General features: G+C 34.9%; 1 protein-coding gene across 1 annotated transcript in view; it reads right to left on the bottom strand.

Annotated features, from left to right (window-relative positions):
- Nucleotides 1-21312, bottom strand: part of ZGRF1 (zinc finger GRF-type containing 1) — a 33902-nt gene that overhangs the window by 11033 nt on the left and 1557 nt on the right. The window contains exons 2-18 of the mRNA XM_081332936.1: nucleotides 19407-19477; nucleotides 19203-19283; nucleotides 19028-19084; nucleotides 17722-17895; nucleotides 13980-15321; nucleotides 11755-11831; nucleotides 10159-10344; nucleotides 9680-9785; nucleotides 9503-9600; nucleotides 6535-6667; nucleotides 5781-5956; nucleotides 4431-4618; nucleotides 3885-4024; nucleotides 2210-2356; nucleotides 1302-1416; nucleotides 904-1160; nucleotides 6-165 (exon numbers count right to left, since the gene is read on the bottom strand). Of these exons, the coding sequence (XP_081189062.1) occupies nucleotides 6-165; nucleotides 904-1160; nucleotides 1302-1416; nucleotides 2210-2356; nucleotides 3885-4024; nucleotides 4431-4618; nucleotides 5781-5956; nucleotides 6535-6667; nucleotides 9503-9600; nucleotides 9680-9785; nucleotides 10159-10344; nucleotides 11755-11831; nucleotides 13980-15321; nucleotides 17722-17895; nucleotides 19028-19084; nucleotides 19203-19283; nucleotides 19407-19427 (3458 nt within the window). The 5' untranslated portion in view covers nucleotides 19428-19477. The remainder of the gene's footprint in view (nucleotides 1-5; nucleotides 166-903; nucleotides 1161-1301; nucleotides 1417-2209; nucleotides 2357-3884; nucleotides 4025-4430; nucleotides 4619-5780; nucleotides 5957-6534; nucleotides 6668-9502; nucleotides 9601-9679; nucleotides 9786-10158; nucleotides 10345-11754; nucleotides 11832-13979; nucleotides 15322-17721; nucleotides 17896-19027; nucleotides 19085-19202; nucleotides 19284-19406; nucleotides 19478-21312) is intronic.

The following is a 21312-nucleotide window of genomic DNA, read 5'->3' on the forward strand; positions in this document are numbered from 1 at the left end:
CTTACCTCAAGAGTATTCTGTCTACAGCAACATTGGTGGAAGAAGAAACCAATACTTTCCATGGCACTGACTGTTTGCCATTAACTGCTTCATTGATTTCAAATATTTGTACCAGGAATAAAATAACAATAGCCAGCAATAAGCTTTTTCCAGATCCAAATACACCTACATGTTGAGTTTAATAAATTAAGAACATTAAACATATTGTGTATTGTTCTTTTGAACAGGTGTTTTCTTTGAAATTGGGCTGAGTAGTAAGGAGGTTAGAGAAATCAGACATTCATCATGAGAAAACATCAACTAAGCATTCTTAGCTGTGCATACAGTGATTGCATCGAATTAGCTGAAATGTAATATTGGAATTAGAGTGGAAAGCCCACTAATGCTTTGATTGCAATATAGGTAGTCTTTGACTTATGGCTGTAATGAAGCCTGGAATTTTTGCTAGAATAGTGAGAAGATTCGGGTAATATTCTCTCCTAATTCTGTATATGTAGAATTTACCTTTCCATTTAACCTGCATGTCAGTGGATATTAAAGTAGTTTGCACAAAAAAACACAACCTATTCAGTATAAAACCTCCCAAATAAACCTAAGTAATTCCTACTTTCCTCCTCATTGCACACTTCTACATATCCCAAATATGCTCATGGCAAAATCCTAACCTTCCAGAGTAGATTTGGTGGGGTACATGGGAAGCTGCAATGTGGAATATAAATCTAGCATTGTACATAGTTCAACAGTTTGAATATAAATGGTTGATAGTAGTAAAAAAAATCTAAATTAAAATCCTGAAAAAAATGTTTTAGAGAAGGAAGACAAAATTGAAGATAGTTCATTAAAATATGGACTGAATGTAGGACTGGAGAAGCCAAAAAATGAAGCTCTTGTAAAATAATTTACCATGTATTATTGTTATTGGAAAAGTCGGACGCTTCCCTGTTTCTGTGTTAATTTCTTGAGATGTCATCATGGCACCAATCCGCATCATTGCTGCGGCCTGATCTTTATTTAGCTGAAAAGCTTGAATAATTTTATCGGCAAGATTTATAACTATTTCTGGGCTGAACACTTCAGATTTTATTGCATTTGTATTTAGTGCTGGTGGTTTAAACTTTTGTTTCCTTTCTTTGGTTTCTGGAAATAATTCTTTGAAACTCCTAAAATATAAGAAAAGATTTAACCTATTTAGAACTTAGCACTAGAATGAAAATATATTTCCAGTCAAGTAATTCAAATGTATTTGTATCAATGAATGTACAAATCTGTTTCTGTTTTTAAGCGACAGTATTACTACTTACTTTGAAAGTAGATGCTGCATGATTGGCAAAGTGATCAAACTGACATTTTCCTGTATATTTCTCAAATTTGTAAGTTCAGTGCTAGCATTACACACGAACAAGGCATGAACAATCACTAAGAAAGAAAATATAATAAGAAATATTTAGAGATGAACTTGACTAAAAAAACCCATTTGAATCTTAAGTTAAGTCCAAAAATACAGGACACTATACATCCCAATATCAATTATAACAATAATTTTTAAGGTAAATAATAGGCATGGGGAGATACATTCTAATTTGTATCAAGACTCGTGGGTTAGGGAATATTGTATTTCCTTGGTCTCAAAGCAACATTTTTCAGAAATGACATGTCTCTAAAAAATTCCCATTCCTGTGTTCCCTGGAACTGAAGAGTTTTTTTAAAAATTATTATTATGATTATTTAATTTTGTCTGCTTAACAAGGATATATTTAGATTCCCGCCCCCATCTCTTCACATACCACATCCATATTTCTTTAAGAAAAGCAGGTAATTGTGTTTCAGTTCAATGTATTCCCCGCACTCTAGCTCTGCTTTCCCACTAATCCTTTCAAAGTGTACATATTATGTCTTGGATTTAATCAAAGTTGTGCAAATATTTAACTTTCTCAAGCTGACCATGAATTAAGACAAATTTCAAGCAAACATATTTCAGTTGCAGCAAAATATCCTATGGATAAGTAAAATATTTTGACTATTTAGATTTTCCTACTTATGAAATGCCCTGAACTGGGTTTCCCACTGTCCTTTTAAGAGCTGATCTGATTCAGTGATAATTTTTCCAGTAAAAGCTGTTGGAATTCCATTTTATGGCATATTAAGCAGTCATATTTTGAATAATCTATTGTAAAACCTTACAGGAAAAAAACCTTGAGCAGAAACTTACTATTTGAGCACCAATTTGATGGGCTATAACCATTGAGAGGTTCCAACTCCACTTCATTATTAGAGGATGGTCCAAAGAAAACACTATATGCAATGAAAGTGTCCAAGGGTTCAAAGGTCAAAGTCTTGGAAACAACCCAAAGATCATCTGTCAACATAGTACATACATTTGCATAAGTTACACAAAGCAATCAATTTTGCAATTAAGTAAAGCTACAATTGAAACTTTGAAAAAAAATTATTTTTTTATTTCCTATGTCTTCTTACTGAAAAAACAAAAACACTGAGATTTTTCCTTCTCTTAATCAGGAATGTATTGAGTAAATATCTATTTTCATATTAAATAATTTCATATTCTTAAGGGCACTATTTAAAAAACTATTCTGGGAGGTATTTTAAATTTTATCATATACTGTATATCATTTAATTGTTTATGAACAGAAAAAGTCATTCATAACTGTTTTACTATATAAGCTAAAAATTAAATAAAATATAAGAATATTTATTTGCATATCTATAATTTAAATTTTAAGGCCACCTTTTTGAGGATTTTAAACAATTTGGAAAGATGTGTCCAACACTACTCATGCTGTACACTGAACCAGCTAGAGCTTCCAAGTGATCTTAAAAAGTAGCCCCATAGAGAACATATTCAATAGTCCATACACGAGGTGATTAAGGCAGAGTAACTGTAAGAAGGGTCTCGTAGTCTGGCAAAGGTGCAAATGATAAATCCATGCAAAAACTTTCCTGGCCACAGCTGCCATCTGCTTTTTGAGCTACAAGTCTAGAAAAAATTTCAAACTATATACCAGTTCTGTCTATGGAAGTGCAATCCATCCAGAACTAAAATTAGAAAATCCTCAGAGTCAGATAGTTCATGGACCCATTGCTCGTGTCTGGCTTAATCCTATTCCTCCCCATGCAGACCCCAACAGAATCAGGTACTGGGACAAAACCTCAACAGTATCATTTGATCAGTTAGGGGGTCAAGATACACAGCTTGGTATCAGCAGAACTGAGTCAGATGTTTTGTGGACAGCTACAGGAATCAATCCAAATCAATCATCAATCAATCAATCATCAATCAATTATTGATGATCTGTTACATCTTTTACAATAATTATTTTATTGCAATAGATGACGTGGCCCAGCAGTCACATATATGTAGAACAGGAGATGAAGGAATGCCAGAGTTATCTATGTGACATGCGCCCCCCCCCCCAAAATGTGTAACTTAGGATCCCTTCTGGACTTAGGGCTTTTGCCAAACAGCAGGTAGAAGCCTGGATGGGCCTTTGCCCAACTTTCACTGATACAATGTAACCCTATCTAGTTCAAGATGCCTTGGCAACAATAACTCACTACCTGATCACGACAGATTTGGTCTACTATTGTAATATGCTGTCTATGGAACTGTCTTTGGAGACAACCAGGAAGCCCCAATTAGCCCAGAATACGTGCCCAGCCTGCTGATTCTAGCATGAGAGTTTCTTCATACTTGTATATTCTTGTTATATTGCAAGTTATTTATTACATTATTATTTATATATTTTTAGTTATAGTAGGCTATCAGTCATTAGACTGAGTCAGTTAACAAATAAATGTAATGTTAAATTATGTTGTAACATAATGTAATATAACAAAATGTAACATACATTTTCAAAGTTACCAACCTTTGCTGTATGTAGATGAATGCTCCTTCCGGTTCAGTTTAAGAAATAATTTGCTCTTAGAATCACAGTTAAAGCTAGCCTTTGCAATATTACATTTCTTCATCTTACTAAATTGTTTTCTTTGAGTATCAAACATTTTCCTGAAGAAATGAAATATAAGAACCCTGTAATTTGCTTTTAGAACCAAATACTAAAAATAATTTCTCATGAAATGAAAAAATAAAACAAAACTGGGGACACAAACTTTAATATTACTCAAAATAATGAATAAACTCTTCATTAGTAGCAATATTAATATCAGTAACAGATATTGATTGAAAGTGCTAAATCTGGCAGGGGAGATATACATGACCAAAGAACAGCTTAGTCTGTTTGAAATTAATTTATAATATTGGGATCATTACTACTATTTTTTACTTTAAATACTTTTTATTAACTCTTTCTAAAGGAAACTTAAGTAATGTAGATGCTACCTTCATTATTCATTAGCATCACTTCTTTTCAGTTATAAACTACTATTCAAGTGTATCTAACATTTCAACATACCTTATTAAAAGTTGGCATTCTTCATAGATAGAAATTCTTTGACATCTGAGATAAGTTCCAATACTCCTTATATCATGAAGTTTAATACAAGGTTTACTCTCCATCTGTGTAGGTTTTACATCTTCAACCCACTTAAAAAAATCACATCGATCTGCTTTAGCAGCATCACAAGCATAGAAGAGACGTCCCTGAAACAAAATCCAAGCCATATTAATCCATCGAACAGACAACCTGACTAGTTTTCAAGAGGGGGGGGGAGGGAGGGAAGGAGAGAAAGGGAGAGAGAACAAAAAAAGCTTAACATTATTGGTCAAGTGACTTTTGGGATAGTATAACAAATCTCTCAAAAGATGCTGATTCAATTAACCTGGTTTTTTCCTTGCAGTATAAAGTTGTAACTAAGTGAAGATAGTCCTTGACTTACAACACTTCATTTAGTGACTATTCAAAGTTGCAACAGCACTGAAAAAAGTGACTTATGACCATTTTTCAGTTACAACTTTTGCAGCATCCTCATGGTCATGTGATCAAAATTCAGATGCTTGGCAACTGGTTCCTATTTATGAGGGTTGCTGTGATCAACTGTGTGTCCCGGGGTCATGTGATCAACTTTTTATGACTTTTCGACAAGCAAAGTCAATGGGACAGCCAGATTCACTTAACAACCATGTTACTAAATTAAGAATTGCAGTGATTCATTTAACAATTATGGCAAGAAGTCATAAAATGGGGGCAAAACTCATTTAAAAATGTCTCACTTAATAACAGAAATGTTGGGCTCAGTTGTGGTTGTATGTCGATGATTACCTGTATAATATTAGATTATTGAGCCAATATATGGTATTTATTAAAACAAACTTATTTTCCCCATTACTGAAAATTTTTAATGACTCCCTTCCCTTCATACTGGTACTAGCAAATGCAGGTTAAAAAATGATATTCACTGAAAAAAATTGCACAGGGACAAAACTTCTCAAGTCATTATTACACTTATGAAAACATAGATAGGAATCATATCCCTGGCTACTCAATTTCAGAAATACTTTCTGTTGAAAGGAAAGCCATTCCCCTTTGCCTCAGTGTGCACAGAACTGAGCTGTTTCAGCAGCTTACTGTTAAAATACTCAAAATATTTTGTCATGGTTATTAATTTCCATATTTTTCAGCTACTGTAAATATTCTGATAAAGTGTATAATTATTTTATTGCCCAAATACAAGCTAAAGTTGCAATTTCACAAAAATGTGTAGATCTATGCAATTCATAAACTTGCACCATGAATGTCTATCCTAGTAAACCATGGTTAAAAAAAAATCCAATAACTTGTTTTAACCAGCCTTTAACAACATACCTTATTGCGGCCTTCTTTTCTAACCATTACAAGTTTTGTTGCTATTTTGTGGCTGCAGAGAGGCGCAGAATTCTCTCGTTGCCCTTCTTTCACTGATGTATAGAAGGATATATCCACCTTCCCAAGAGCTTTATGTAGGTTTTTTGATAGTTCAAATAATAATATGTTTAAATGTTCTTTACATAAAAATAGGGAATATGAGATGTTTTACAATTAGAAAGTGGGAAAAACATGCATTTTAATATAGCTCATTTCATATCAAGTAATATTAAATTGCTTCAGTCACCTGGTCAACTTTTCCAGTTTAATAATGTCTCTAGGTAAGGGGAAAATTAAATTAAAAACTTTAAAACTAAGGATTTCTTAATTTCACTGTCATTCAGAAAAAAAGATGAGGTAAATCTTGGGGAAATAATCAGTAATTCTGGCAAGTATTTTACTGCTAAATATGGGCTACCATATACAACTGCTAGTATTCCTTCATTGACCTATGATGCCAATGAAAGGAAATGAAAGGTACTAATAGACTTTGAAAGTAAGAGCCAAGGATAGAATTAGTATGTAATTTTTCTTTTGCAAACGCTAATAACTATAATAACCTTGTATAAAGCAGAAAGTCAAATGGCTAGAAATCCTACTGGTCCTGTAAAAATTGACTTCTTGAGAAGTCTAATCAAAAACTTGACTGCAATGCATTTTTAGAACTATTTATTAATTTTGAGTACCTATACTAAAATGAAAAGTTGGACCATACCTATCAATGCAGTAGTAAAAACTTTCTTATAGTGTGCTGGAGACTGAAATTCAACTGGGATGCATTGTTGTCTTTTAGGTACATTAGTATTCTTTACCATATCTGCCCTAGGGAAATACAGCTCACAAGTGTCCTGTAAAACAAAATAAACAAATTCCTATTTCCTTTTTTCTAATCTCATATGCATATAAATTACCTACTGTATATTTAAGACCACTGAATATAGATTTATTAAGACTATGACTATTCTTCCAGTTTTTATGAATAAATAAAAGACCTGGGTCTTTTAAAATACATATACAGTATTTGAGTGCTAAATTGTAATGTTAAATAATGTGGAAATATCCTATCTCCAGAATGTATACTGTAATGTATAATTTTTGTGAGTTTGACTTTGTGAGTTTCATAAAAATCACCTTAAGGACTTAAAATAATGACTGAAGATGCCGGCTTGTTGTGCTGTTTGCAAGTACAGGGCCCCAGTTTAGTCTAATTAAGAGATTATGGTTAATTAGATTCCTCGTTTTAGCAGTTTGCATCAAAAGGAGGTGTCATGGTTTCACGAATGAGTAAAAACCGTACATATCTTGATTTTATAACCTATAATATGATTATGAGAGTATTAAATTTAAATATTTTGAAACCTGTTAACGCAGTATTCTTGAAAACCTTGTTAAAAAAACCTGCAAGAGAAAACATTAGGCACATACAAACCTAATCTGCATTTACACATGGTGGACAATATTTAACAGCATTTCTTAACATTGGGAACAATTACATACCTTGCTATCTCTGGTTATATTGGGGAAATTCGGGTGACCTAAGTCACTTAGAACTTCCTCAGTGGAAAAGTGTTGATTTAAGTGCAGGAAAAGTTTCTTTCTTTCTGAAACAGTATCTTGACTGATAAAGTTTTGCTGCTGTTTACAAAGCATGCTTTTTATTGTCTCCAGATGCTCAGAGTCCAGAGGGCTTTTATAGCTGACATAACTCTGATTCTCTCTTCTGTATGCTAATGACATTCCTAAAAAACTCTCAGCTTTGATATCAGAAGCCATGGCAACTTCGTTGCTATTTTGAGATCTCAAATCACAACCAGTTGTACTGTGGTATTTCTGCCATTTGCTTTGTTCCTTTTGTTCAGACACATTAGGCAATGCACTCTCTATGGCTATCTTATCTCTTACTCCTATGTGCTTTTCACCCACAAAGATTTTACACATCCTGTCCTTAGGCTCTAGCATTTCTGACATGTCATATGTATTGACTACTGAGAAATCACAACGATGGTGAATCTGTTTACAGATTTTTGCACTGGAATAAAGTTGGGAATCAGGAGGTAGATTATCTACAAGTCCAGGAACAACTGGAGGTTGTGTTCCAAGAGCAGGTAAGAGGATAGACATATCATTTTCTGGATACGTGGACTCTCCCATTCCTACAAAACAGGGTACAGTATGCGGACACTTGAAAACAAAATTCTGTTGATAATATAGTGAAACATTAATATTAGCATTATTTTTTGGAACGGACTGCCTTTCTCTAAATATTTTCAGTAGCAAAACTTCAACTGCAATCCTTACTAATACAGCACAATATATTTCTTACTGGAAGGTTACAATAAAACTACACTAGTAATTTTGTTAAAAGAAAAGGATCTTAAAACTTTGTTTACACACTCTTGAAAATTTGGAATTGCTATATTCTTCAAAACTAATACAGTTAAAGCTTTAAAGTACAGGAGAAAGTTTCATAAGAGTAAAGAATAAAAGTGTGTCTTTCTGTTATTTGAAAGTCAAATTGAGTTCCTAGTTCCTTTTATTAACATAGCTATACCCAGTGATGGGATTCAAATATGTGAAAAACCAGTTCTTTGTGTGGATGCTGCTTCTGGAAGCCCATTCTGGCTCTGGGCAACAAAAAATTAGCTACCAGTTCTGCCGAAGTGGTGCGAACCGGCTGAATCCCACCACTCGCTATAACTCTAAACAAAATCAATTAGATTATAAGTTGGGAAGACATCAAAGCATTTTGTAATGTCTCCATTCCTTAATATTGAACTTTCTGTACCTATGTCATAAATAGAAAATAAGTGGGATGTGATAGATATAGACTGAGTACATTTATTTTGTCCATGGATACAAAATAACTCATGAATGAAAAGCTGCAGTCACAGAGATCAGGAGACACAGAAGGTCCTTTTCATGAGCAGAAAAATCATGAACCCAGGGAAATAGGCAGGGATGGAGGAAATTTCAGCAACATTTTTTAAAATATGACTTACATTTTGTTAGATTAAGTATGCTCAAACACTAACTTGAGCATTTAGAAAAATCTGGCACAACTGTTATTTATACCATTAACAACCAAACCTTTCTTACTGAAAAAGGATTTTTTATTATCCATATACAAGTCTGGATGAGTTTTGGACATCAGCAATTCCTGCTCTTGTATTGTTTCTTTACTACTTGGAGTTGGGGAAAAATGACAGCCAGTAGTCTGTGAAGAAACCCATTGTTTTGTTAACAGCTGAACAGAAGGAATGTAAAAAGCAAAAATATAGTTACAAATAGATACGAATGTCTACATTTCTAAGCATTTATTCCTATATTTTGCAGAAAACAATGAACTGAATTTTAATATTCACTTAGTATGTAAATAAATTCTAACTCAAAATTACTAACAGATATACATAATGGTGTTCTTGATTACTACTCTCTGTGTATATATGTGTATGTATACATGTGTGTGTGTGTGTGTGTGTGTGTTTAGATACATATATACATATTTTAAGAAAAGGGACAAAAAGATATTTTTGAAGAATATTTTATTCTTCAAAAAATGAGAGAAAAACATTTCAAAATTCTTGGGATAATGGGATAATGTCTTAGCAAGTATCTAGAATTAAGGCAGCTTTGTGGTAGTAATTTTTTTGTTAATAAAACAAAATGAGCCACCCAGTTATTACCTTATTAAATTCCTTGGAAGCAGATTCAGTAAAGTCTAGATTTGAGCAAGAATTTGTCACAATCTGACTTGGAGGTTTAAAAGATGCAGTCTTCGTTACTATCAAGAGGAAGAAACATACAAAATATTGAAGACTAATGCTACATTTTGGTCATTAATTGTTCTTATTGATACTTACAAAATTTAGTATTGCCTTTTTCTTCAAAAACATTGAATTCCTTTCTAAATGTTTTAGTTCCACTGTTACTGAGGTCATCTTCTGAAAGTTTCCTTGAACCTAGAGACTAAGGATAAATATTCCCCCCCCCCCCCATAAACACATTTAATGCATTCCAGGATAACATTGGTTTTTGGATTAATTCTGGGCATTAATCGCTGTATGTCAGCTTGGCAAATAATTAATAAAGAAAATAAGGGCACTAAACAGGAGCCTCAGTAATTCCCTTGAAAAATTTGGTAGCATAAAATATTTATAGATCTTCCCTCCCCCATGAGGATTAAACTATCTGATCCTTACAAGCAATATTCTATCTTATGAATTTGCTGATAGTGATATTGATTATTCCTTTCATATACAACGATATTTAAGCCCTTACAACACTGACTTTTTCAAAGTATGTTCATAGATTAAAAAATGTATACATTTAAAAATCTTACCTTAACAAACTCAGGCAGCCCAGGACAGCTCAGTTGTTGAGCTGAGAAAAAAAATGCATCCTTTGAAGCACTTTCAGGCATGGTCATATCACTTGGTGGATCCTTTTTGTGATATGAGCAGCGTCCTCTTGTCATCATCTCACTAGCTGCTGAGCCTTTCACCTGGTGTCCGTGAAATTCAACTACCTTTATGCATTTAATGGAACAGATATTGTAAAGCAATGCTATTCACTGACCAAAAAACAAGCACCAAGGAAAATAAAATTTGCAAGGATATGTCACATTTGTTTATTCTGTTAACCATAATAGCAAACTGGCCTTATGGTTTAAGCATTTGAGTATTTTTAATTTTAAATTTCCAAAGTTGCAGTTTTTATTTTATTTTATATTGAAACTTGATTCAGAAATAGAATTCTACCAAAACACCTTTAAAACTTCAGAATGTGGGTATATTTTGCGTTTTATTGTCTCATTCTTTTAAAGAATAATAAATTATTAATTTGTTCAATTGCAAAAATTTCCATTTGATGTTTGTTAACCCTTACATTCATTGGTGAGCCGTAACAATGACCTTACTCAATTTCATCTAATATCTGTCACAGCCCGGAAGTGAAGCTTCACTATCAGTTAAGTCCCCCCCCCGCCTCCCCACTCCCGATGGCTCCTATCGTACTGGTGTTTCATAGTCCAGGCTTTTGGCTTGGGCAATGGTGGTGAACCTATGGCATGGGTGCCAGAGGCGGCACTCAGAGCCCTCTTTGTGGGCACGCATGCCATTGCCCCAGACCCACCTCCTCCCATGGCCCCACCAGCAGATCCCCCTGGAGGAGAGTCGCCCCCGAGCGCAGCCCGTGTGGAGCAGCACAGCCAAGGATATGGCAGCCGAGCAGCAGGGACAAGACTTCGCCCTTGTACCCATCTCACAGTTGATGCTGCGGGGTGCGGGCAGAGGGCGTGGCTGCCATGGCATTGCTGGGCCGCATAGGTGATCTGCGGTGGGCCATGGACGTAGTGGGTGGCTCCACAGGCATGTGGGGGGGCAGTTTTTGGGCACTCGGTCTCTAAAAGGTTCACCATCACTGGGCTATGGTGTTTGAAGCTCCTTCTGTGTAATGTTGCTCAGTTTTGCTGTCTTTTTGCTCTTTGCCTTTATTTTTTTTTCCATGCTTTTAACTTTATGATTTACTCGGAGTATCTGGCAGTGTCACATTTAGTAAGCAATACTAATGAAATAATATCTATCTATCTATCTATCTATCTATCTATCTATCTATCTATCTATCTATCTATCTACCTACCTATCTATCTCTCAAGCCAACACTTCTTTTCATATAGGAGATTGAAGATTTTTTTTCATCAACAAAACCTTGCTCTGGAGAATCCCCCGACAATGAAGTGAATTTTAGGACTCTAAAGGCCTGCAAGCAGGACCATAACTAGTTAGTAAGAAAAATGCAGATAGAAAAGTCCCCTTAAAATGCACTATGTAACACAGAGATTAAAGCCATTATAATTAGTGATGATGGTTGCAGTCAGCCAGATATTTCAAACTGGATTTTGAATTTTTATTGTGATACAACATCAAAAGAAGATTACCAAATTTGGTGAGTCAGAATGCAGGCAAGTTATCTGCTCATCTTCAGAACAAAATGCTTCAGCAAAACCTTCTTTAACTACCAAAGAGGAGGGGGGAAAGAAACAATGAACTTCAGTCATCAGGCTAAATCAATATATGTATGTCTGTTGTGGATTAATGTTTTTGCATATCAGAATAACAACACATTAAATTGTTAAATTCAAAATTATAGAAGAATTGCTAGAGCTAAAAATTATTAGAAACAGAAGAAATAAAAAAACTTTTCAATAATATATTTGAAAAAAAATGTAACATCAATTATTAACAAGAAAAACCAAATAGTGTTAAAATCACTTATAAATGGCATTACCAATCACATTATGCCAAGAGCAACTCTTTGCTGCACAGCGCTCCGTTTTCACTGCATAGCACCCTGTTTGCATAGCAGTGATGACGCTAGTGTGAGTGGAGGTGAATGCACAGCAGGCCACAGACCAGTAGTGGGCAGCGGCCCACAGGTTGGGGACCCCTGATCTAAAATAACCTCCATAAATTGAGATTTAGGTCTTATGAACAAATTATAAGAAGACTTTTCAGATCTACTGAATTCATGTTAAGAATCAGAGTTATATAATCTTTTTTAGTGATCACCACTTTCAGAGAAACCTGAGGAAAAAATGAGAAATTTGTTTCATGTGCTCTGCTTTTCAGATGGGACAGGGAAAAATGGTTTTATATCATCTCTTTGGGGAGATGGGTGACGTAGTAATTTAATAAATAAAGAACAGAAACTAAAAATAGAACTTAGTCTTACAGCAAATGTTTTGATAAGTAATGCAACATAGAAAGGGTACAGAGAAGGGCAACAAAGATTTTCGGGGGACTGGAGGCTAAAACGTATAGGGAACGGTTGCTGGAATTGGGTATGTGTAGTTTAGTGAAGAGAAGGACGAGGGGGGACATGATAGCAGTGTTCCAATATCTCAGGGGCTGCCACAAAGAAGAGGGAGTCAAACTATTCTCCAAAGCACCTGAAAGCAGGACAAGAAGCAACGGATGGAAACTAGTCAAGGAGAGAAGCAACCTAGAACCAAGGAGAAACTTCCTGACAGTTAGAACAATTAACCAGTGGAACAACCTGCCTCCAGAAGCGGTGAATGCTCCAACACTGGAAATTTTTAAGAGGAGACTGGACAGCCATTTGCCTGAAATGGTATAGGGTTTCCTACCTGAGCAGGGGGTTGGACTAGATGACCTCCAAGGTCCCTTCCAACTTATTATTATTATTTCTGTTTTGAAATTTAGTAGTTTTTACAATAATTTGGCAGTCATTATTATGACCATGTCACAATAAAAGGATGAAGTAAGAAACACAGAAACCTGTCCAAAAACAGCACCTACAAAAAAATTCAGTTGTAGGCAAAAGTTTACACTTTTAATTTATTCCAGTATTAGATATTTTGACTTTTTAAGCAGATATACGCCGCTTTAAGAGTAATTTCACAGAAAATATCATAAAACAAGAAATGTTCTTTTCCCAAAATGAATTAGTAAAAGTAAAATTGTTAACTGATTAGTGAACAGATTTTAATTTTAAATGTTATTAATCAGCAGTGCAAAATTGCAAAAATATTACACAAATCATATATAGTTTTCTGAGAATTAAAGCAACTATAGCCTCTCTCTACAAAATACTTTCACATTAAAGATATTTTGCAACATTTCTAAAATTCAGGTAGGAAAAAGGTAAATTAGTGAAAAAATACTTCAAACTATATCATATTACAGAATTAAAAGCAACAGCCTTTTTCTATTAATCTCACTCTGGGTGTATTGGCTTCCTAAGTTCATAATATGTTCAAAAACAGACTAATAAATCTTAAACCACTTATCAAGTGAGGAAGGACAAGAATCAATAGCTGAGGGGTAATATAAACTGAAATCTTTTTCTTCATTGGATTTGTTTTTTAAAAAATTAAAAATACTTTGTGCATCTTCTAATTATAAAGTTTACGCATGTGCTATTTTTAAGGAGTAACTAACAAACATTTTTTAATGTTTGTTTAAAATGCACTGGGGGAAAAACATCAGAACTTTTGTAACATTTTACTGAAAAGAATTAGTTACCATAACTATGTTTCAATACCTGTATTTTATAAACATTTTTATTTGCAAATATATGAAGCAGCAAAAATATATGGAATGTTACTCTTTCTATTCTAAGTTAATTAAGTGTAATACTCACTATCATGTATTTCACAGTCCACATCATTTTTCATTACAAAGTTTCTGCTACCACAAGGCAATTGCTGGTGAACATCCATATTCTGAGCATATAATGTATTGGTATCTATCTTCTCATTAATCAAAACCTTTGAATTTTGCCATTTTTTGTCCCAAAGAGTTGTACTCTTTTCTTTAATGTTGACAGGCTTTGCAGAAATTTCATCACAAAGAAGTACTGGCTGTGATCCTGAGATCTCGAGATCCTGATCCTGTAGAAATTCTAATTGTATATTGTCTTTCCTTTCACTACCGCATGGTGTTACATCACAGTTTTTTTCAACACTGACCTCAACTTGATTTTTAATTTCTCGCCTTAGGCATACAGAACCTTGTGAAACAATGCTGTTTTCATTAGGGTTATTGTCTTCTGTGTCACTAAAATCCAGCATATTTAAAAGATTAAAGTTAACCTCTGTAAACTGTTTTCCTGGATTTGCAAAGTCAGCACCTGAGCAACTCCTTTCCAAATTACCAATGATTCCATGTCTGCTTGATTCTGATGAGTCTTCAAATGTTTTAGGTGCATTTCCACAGCTCAAATTAACATTATGAAGTGAACTTAATTCAGTGTTATTGGTTTCATTCATGAAGGATTCACTTGGGAAAAAGTTAGATGGCTGACTTCCAATAGAACCTTTACTAACAGCAGAAATATCAAGTTTCCAAGAAGAAGGCATTTGTGGAATTCCTTTATGGTCATTGTATTGGCTTCTGTTTACACAGTCACTCTCATTTAAGCCCTTTTGAATTGATTGCAAATTGCTAGTATTTTCTTCGTTGTTTTCTGCATTATGTACATCAGATAAACATGATGGCATGTAAGCATCCCATCGGCTTTTTCTTTGCAATAAAACTTCTGGGTTGGATTCTGATTGTATCATTGAAAACTGTAGATTTTTCAGTGAGGCAGTAGTCTCACTTTCTAGTCTCTTGGAAACATGTTGGTCATGACTCAAAAGTGCTATAATTTTAGCTCTGCTTCGAATGTTCTGTGAAAATGCATGATATCCTGAATTGACCAGTGCATTTTCTAACTGAAATTTTGGCTTCAAATATTCAACAGCTAAACTATTGCTATTGCATTTTTTATTCTGTACTAGTTCATGTTCATCTTCTAAAGAAGTAGAAGCCAGACAACTAACAGGCTCTGTATCTTCCCTATTTTGGCAAGGAACAGAAAATAAAGGAGACGATGCATAAAATTGGTGGGGGAAGGATGAACGAGGACTGTCAGATGTAGATGGCAATGCAGGTTCTTCCACTAACTTTTTCTTTTCCACCTGACGTGGTAGTTGGAAACCCTGGAAGAATATTTTGTATGTACGGCAAGTTTAATGAATGAAATATCAATCATGAACATATCACTTATAACATGCTTACTATACAATAAAGCTGTACAAAGTATTTAAAGAAAAGAACCTTCCACAAATCACAGAGGCAACAGCGTCCGCTAGAAGGTCCAACATAGCTACTGGAAAGATTTTCTCTGAATATTCAAAGACCATCTAGATTAGAAAGACCTTTATAGTGGCAGCAATGAATTTCACAGAGGGAATCTTTTCTCAGTGCTTTAACAGGCACTACTTTGGTCATGCCAATGTATTTTACAAAAGAACTTCAATTCTTTTGAGTATTTATAACTGAATAACAGAACTTAAATGGGGGTTTATTTTCTTTTAAAAACCAAGTGCAATTCACTCATATATTTCTACAAAGTGTAGTTCATGAAAGTTGGAAAGTATCTGTTTCAGCTGTGAAGCCAAGTTAAGGTGACCGGAAATAATATTACTAATACAATAGCAGCAATGATATTGCATCAATCAATCAATATATTTTTTCATATTTAACTGTCGGCAAAGTAGTTCAGACAACTGATTAATATTCACATGCAGTAGCATCCATACAGTTCGCACAACATACTACAGTTCGCTTTTATTCATTTTCTTTTGCTGATCTAACAGCATGTATTATACCTGCGGCTACGAACATTCATAATCTGGGTTATTGGCAGTATGAAATGCAGTGGATTATTTGAATTATTTCACTTCTAATATAAATGATACTGCAGGTGGTAGGGAACAAAAATCACTGGCAGTACAGGTGGTCCTCAAGTTAAAACCATACTTGAGCCCTGCAATTACAGCCATAACCTGTGAGATTTGTAAAGCACACCCACTTTATGACCTTTCGGTGCTGGTTGTTAAGCAAACCCACTGTTTGCAATGGGGCATTTTTTGCTGTAAACCAAAAATAAATGCTGGTTTCTCGCAAAAACGTCGTACTGGTGGCCATGTGACCACAAGGCATCAGAAGTGGCAGTAAATGCAGGCTAGTTACCCAGCATCCAAAATGCAGTCACATGACTGCAATCTTCCCCTCGACGACTTTGGAACTTTGAGATTGGGTCACGTGTCCCTTTTTCAGGGTCTGCTGTCAGTCACTAAGTGTAGGGTGTGCACACATGGCTGATTATAGGTAGTCCTCAACCTATGATCATTCATTCAGCAATCATTATGATGGCGCTGAACAAACGGTGGTTACAACTTGTCTTCAGAGTTTTGGCTGTCCCAGCACCCTGTGATCATATGATCACCACTGGCAACTTTCCCTGCCAGCTTTCTCAGAAAGTCAATGGGGAAAACAGCAGGGAAGGTGACAAGTTGCTGGGGTAAGTATCCACCATCCAGAGACTCCGACTGGCTCCTTTGTGCTTCTGCCACACTGGCCATGTGCGGCTCTGTATACTCTCCCAACCACTCTTGCATTCCAACCTTCGCAAAGCTCATCTCTCCCACAGCCAATTACATCTGCTTGCCAGTCTGCTTGCAAACCACCTGAGACTTGCACTTCCTGCTAGCTTCTCCATTGACTTGATTGGGGAAAGCTGACAGAACCTGCCTCTCCTAATAACTATGCAATTCATTAGGAATGGCAACTGGGAATGCAAGGATTATTGTTGCTAAGTGATGCAGTTACACTTTACAAATGCATCACTTAGCAATGGAAATTCCAGTTCAATTGCCAATACCAATAAGGACAAACACAAAATCTGCTACTGAATTAGAATTTACTTAAGTGATCAAGTTCCAAAGGGGAAAAAGGTGATTTGAAGTGAGCATGGTATCTATGTGGCACCTATTAGCACCTGCTTATAGCAAATGTATCTTGTGGGAGGCAATGCACAAACAGAGGAAAAGATATAGACAGTCCTCACCTTATGTCTACAATTGGAACTAGAACTTCCATCGCTAAGCAATCTGGTCATTAAGTGAGTTGCACCTGATTTTATTACCTTTTTGTCATGTTCATTAAGTGAATCACACAGTTGTTCAGTAAATCTAACGTGTCCAATTGACTTAGCTTATTGATATGTCTCTGTGAAGGTCCCAAATGTTCATCACATGACTTCAGGACACTGCAACCATTGTAAATACATACTGGTTGCCAAGAGCCCAAATTTTGATCATATGATACAAGAGTTCTGTGACAGTCATAAGTGTGAAGACAGATCATATATCACTTTTTACAGCATTGTTATAACTTCAAATTGTTGTTGAGGACCACCTGTAATGATTCCTTAAAGATCTGATAAGTACTATTTGAGAATTCCTGAATACTCTATATCACCTTTTTTCTTTCAAACCCAGATCACTGTACGATCTTATCAAGTGTTAAAAGTATCAAAGAAAAAGACAACATACAGAATATTTTCGCTTTGGATAGCATAGCGATGAAGTAGCAAGGGATTTCGAGGGATTGCTTGTTAATTGTTGCTGTCCTGTGTTCTTTGACTGATTATAATCAGTTTTAGAAACATTTTCACTTTCTATAGTGATTAAATATCGTTCAGACTCAAAGTCATCACCAGGTTTTATCTAGAGAGATGGATAAAAATATTTTAAATTTCAGCACATTTATATAACTTCACAGTATGTCAATGCTGCTTCTCTACTGCATTCTTTAAGCATATCTAGGTAAACTTGATTACACATAATATTCGCTGAATATTTTAAACATTTATATCTTTTAGATTATTTAATGCATTATTGTTTTCGCTGAATTTTAGTGATAACTGCTGAAAATATACTTGTTTGAAAGACAGACTTTTGCTGTTCAGTTAGGTCACTGCAAAATGTGTGAATGGGAAAAAGACAGTTTACTATGCATTGGTTGGTTTAGAAAAAGCCTAACTGCCACTGTTTCAACTGTCTTTTAGGAAAAATAAATTACTTTTTTGAGTGTCCTACTGAGTGAATGCCATCTGCATTGTGTCTGCAGAGGTATGAGAGTCATGACTCCAATATTCTCAAGAGTTGGCAAGATTTAATATTTGTCTCCACTAAACTTAGATCAGTTCCTCAAAGTTGAACGCCTCAAGTGACATCAATTTAATCCAATCTTCTTACTGGGAAGTACATAGAAGATAGGAATTTCTGAGTCAAAAGAGAAAGGAATCAAAGGCTTTACATTATAGATATGACATTAGCCAGGATGGTAGTCAAAAATGTCATGGATGAGCTGATAGGACACAAAGAAACAAGGATGTGACAGGCAACGCTAATCATGCATTTTGACTGAGGTAAGTTAAAAACCAAGTTATAGACTTGATCAAAGTGGCAATCTCCTTAAGAAAGTTAAAATACCAAAATATCTCACTGGGCTAATAAGACATCTTTACAGAAAGTCAGTTTGGATGGAATAGGGTGAAACAGATTGGTGTCAGGTCAGCAATGGTCACATGATTTTGACAACTGGCTTATTAACACTTGCAGAGTCAGTTTGCAATGTTTTTTGCTGTTTCCAGCAAAAAGCCCACACCCACTCAAAATATTTGTTTTACAAAAATCATGACTCACTTTACAACCAACATAAAAAAGGGTCATAAAATCAAATATGATAATGTGGTGGCTTACCATCAAAACAACTTGTAACCAAAATTCTGGGGTCCATTGTGGTCATAAGTTCAAAACAATCTGCACTGAACAAACAAAAATAAAGCACAAATACCTGAAATTTTATGAAAATACTATCCAAAAGCTGTCCTTTATCATCAAATAAGTTTGCCTGTATTAAATGAGAAAAATAAAACAGATGGTAGATATTTCATTAGGTACAGATATAAATGGATTAACAGATACAAAACTGCTGACACTATACCACCAAACTGAACCTACATGTTTACCTTATTTCCTCCAAATGCGGCCTTCAAAATTCCATCTTGCCACACTTTAGATTTTTTAGTTTTCTGATGTGTGTATAAAACCTATATTGATATGTGAAAATATGCTCTTGATTACTATTTCACTATTTTGTTTATATTTTTATTTCACGATATATTTAATGTATGAGATATTATTGAAATAAATAAAAAAGATTATAAACTCACAATAAATTCCTGATAAGCCATTATTTTGGCATGCTAAGATCATACCACCTGCTTTCACTTCATCACATCATCTGCAAAAGGAAACATCCTGTTAAAATAACATCTCTCAGATTCTAAGCTAAATATTTATTATAGTTTATACATTTCATTTTATATTGTTTGCTTAACAATATACAAGGAATATGAATTCTCTGGTTCAGAAGGTGATTTACATGTGTTCATCTAGAAATCCCAGTTTCAATGAAAATTATTCCAGAGCAAATATTTTTAAAATTGCAACCAAGCAGTGCATTACCATAAGACTTCTTCAGAAATAAATCTTGTTTTAAATGAAGATACTTAAATTTCTATAGGAATATAGCCTTAGCTATATGATATCTCTTAAACTGAAATTTATTCTGAGTTTTTTAGAAAAGATTTTTTTGAATTTTGTTGTTTTTAACAAGTGTAATCTAATCCATTCCCTCAATATGTTCAATTCCATGTAATGACCACAAGATGTCTCACTTAAATCTTTCTCAGAAAAACTTTGTAATTATGTAATGAGATTAATAATCAAGATAATTATTTTAAAAAATCACAAAACAAATACATCCAGTTTTCATGACCAGGCTCAAATTATATTTCAGACACATTCCTTTGATGCTGGAAAAGGTGGAAGAAAAGAGAATAGGCCTGATACAGCAGCAATGGGTGCACCACTGGAGGCCTGAAGGGCCAGCTTGGGGGAAGACATTATCCTGGAGAAGGCCTGCCTATGTGATCACTAAGAGTCACCACTAACTTGATACCAGTAGCATATAATTACTAGAGATTAGACTTGCTAAATTAATATAAACAGTATATATCTATAATTCTAGTCATTATTGCAACCTATTTTTTATTTTACCCTGAACTTTAAATTTGCCTGACATTGTTGCTCCCTGTTTTAATTTGCTAATCTCATTTTCATTCTGCCCTTATCAACAAATTACAGTATATGACGTTAAACTACAGTTTTGAACACTTATTCATTACATTTCTACCATGCTTTTTCCCCATGGAGTTATGGATGACATTTATGTCATCCCTTTTATGCCATGAGAGGCAGTTTGGTCTAATGGTTAAGGCACCAGGCTAGAAAGCAAAAGACTGTGAATTCAAGTCATACCCCAGCCATGAAAACCAGTTGGGTAACCTTGGGCCAGTCTGTCTTTCTCAGCCCAATTCATGTCACAGGGTTGTTGTTGTGGGGAAAATAGGAGGAGAAAGGTATGTTGGATATGTTCACCATCTTCAGTTATTTGAGAAAATAATAAAGGCAAGATATAAATAAATAAAAATAAATGTCTCTTCTACTGCAAAATACTTCTATGGAACAACTAGGTTATATAAATTAAATCCCTGAGAAACAGGCAAGTTTCTGGCAGCAATCCTTCGTACACTGAATTTCTTTAGGTTGAATGGGAATGAGACTCAAATGCAACATGGGTAGTGGTGGGATTCAGATATGTGAACAACTGGTTCTCTGTGTGGATGCTGCTTCAGGAAGTCCATTCTGGGCCTGGGCAACAAAAAATTAGCTATTGGTTCTGCCAAACTGTTGCAAACTGGCTGAATCCCACCACTGAACATGGGCATAGCTATTACATGCTGCGTAGATCACAGAATTTCCTCTCTTTTGTTAGGTGGTGGAAGGCTTTTCAAACAAAGTCGTCTTAAACCTATTTATGACCTATGCTACAGTGTTTAGGGGCTCCTATCACACCATAACAAGAAACTGCGCCGGTGATTTTCAGCAGTGCTTTTTTTGTTTAAAAAAAAAAGGTGCCAGACACACACACACACACACAACCCGCCTTGCCTACCTACCCTACAAGGTTCCATCCAAAAAAAGGTGCCGGAACTCCGTTCTGGGCGTTCTATG

Source organism: Vipera berus (assembly GCF_964194415.1).
Source record: "Vipera berus genome assembly, chromosome: 7".
Classification (NCBI taxonomy): domain Eukaryota; kingdom Metazoa; phylum Chordata; class Lepidosauria; order Squamata; family Viperidae; genus Vipera; species Vipera berus.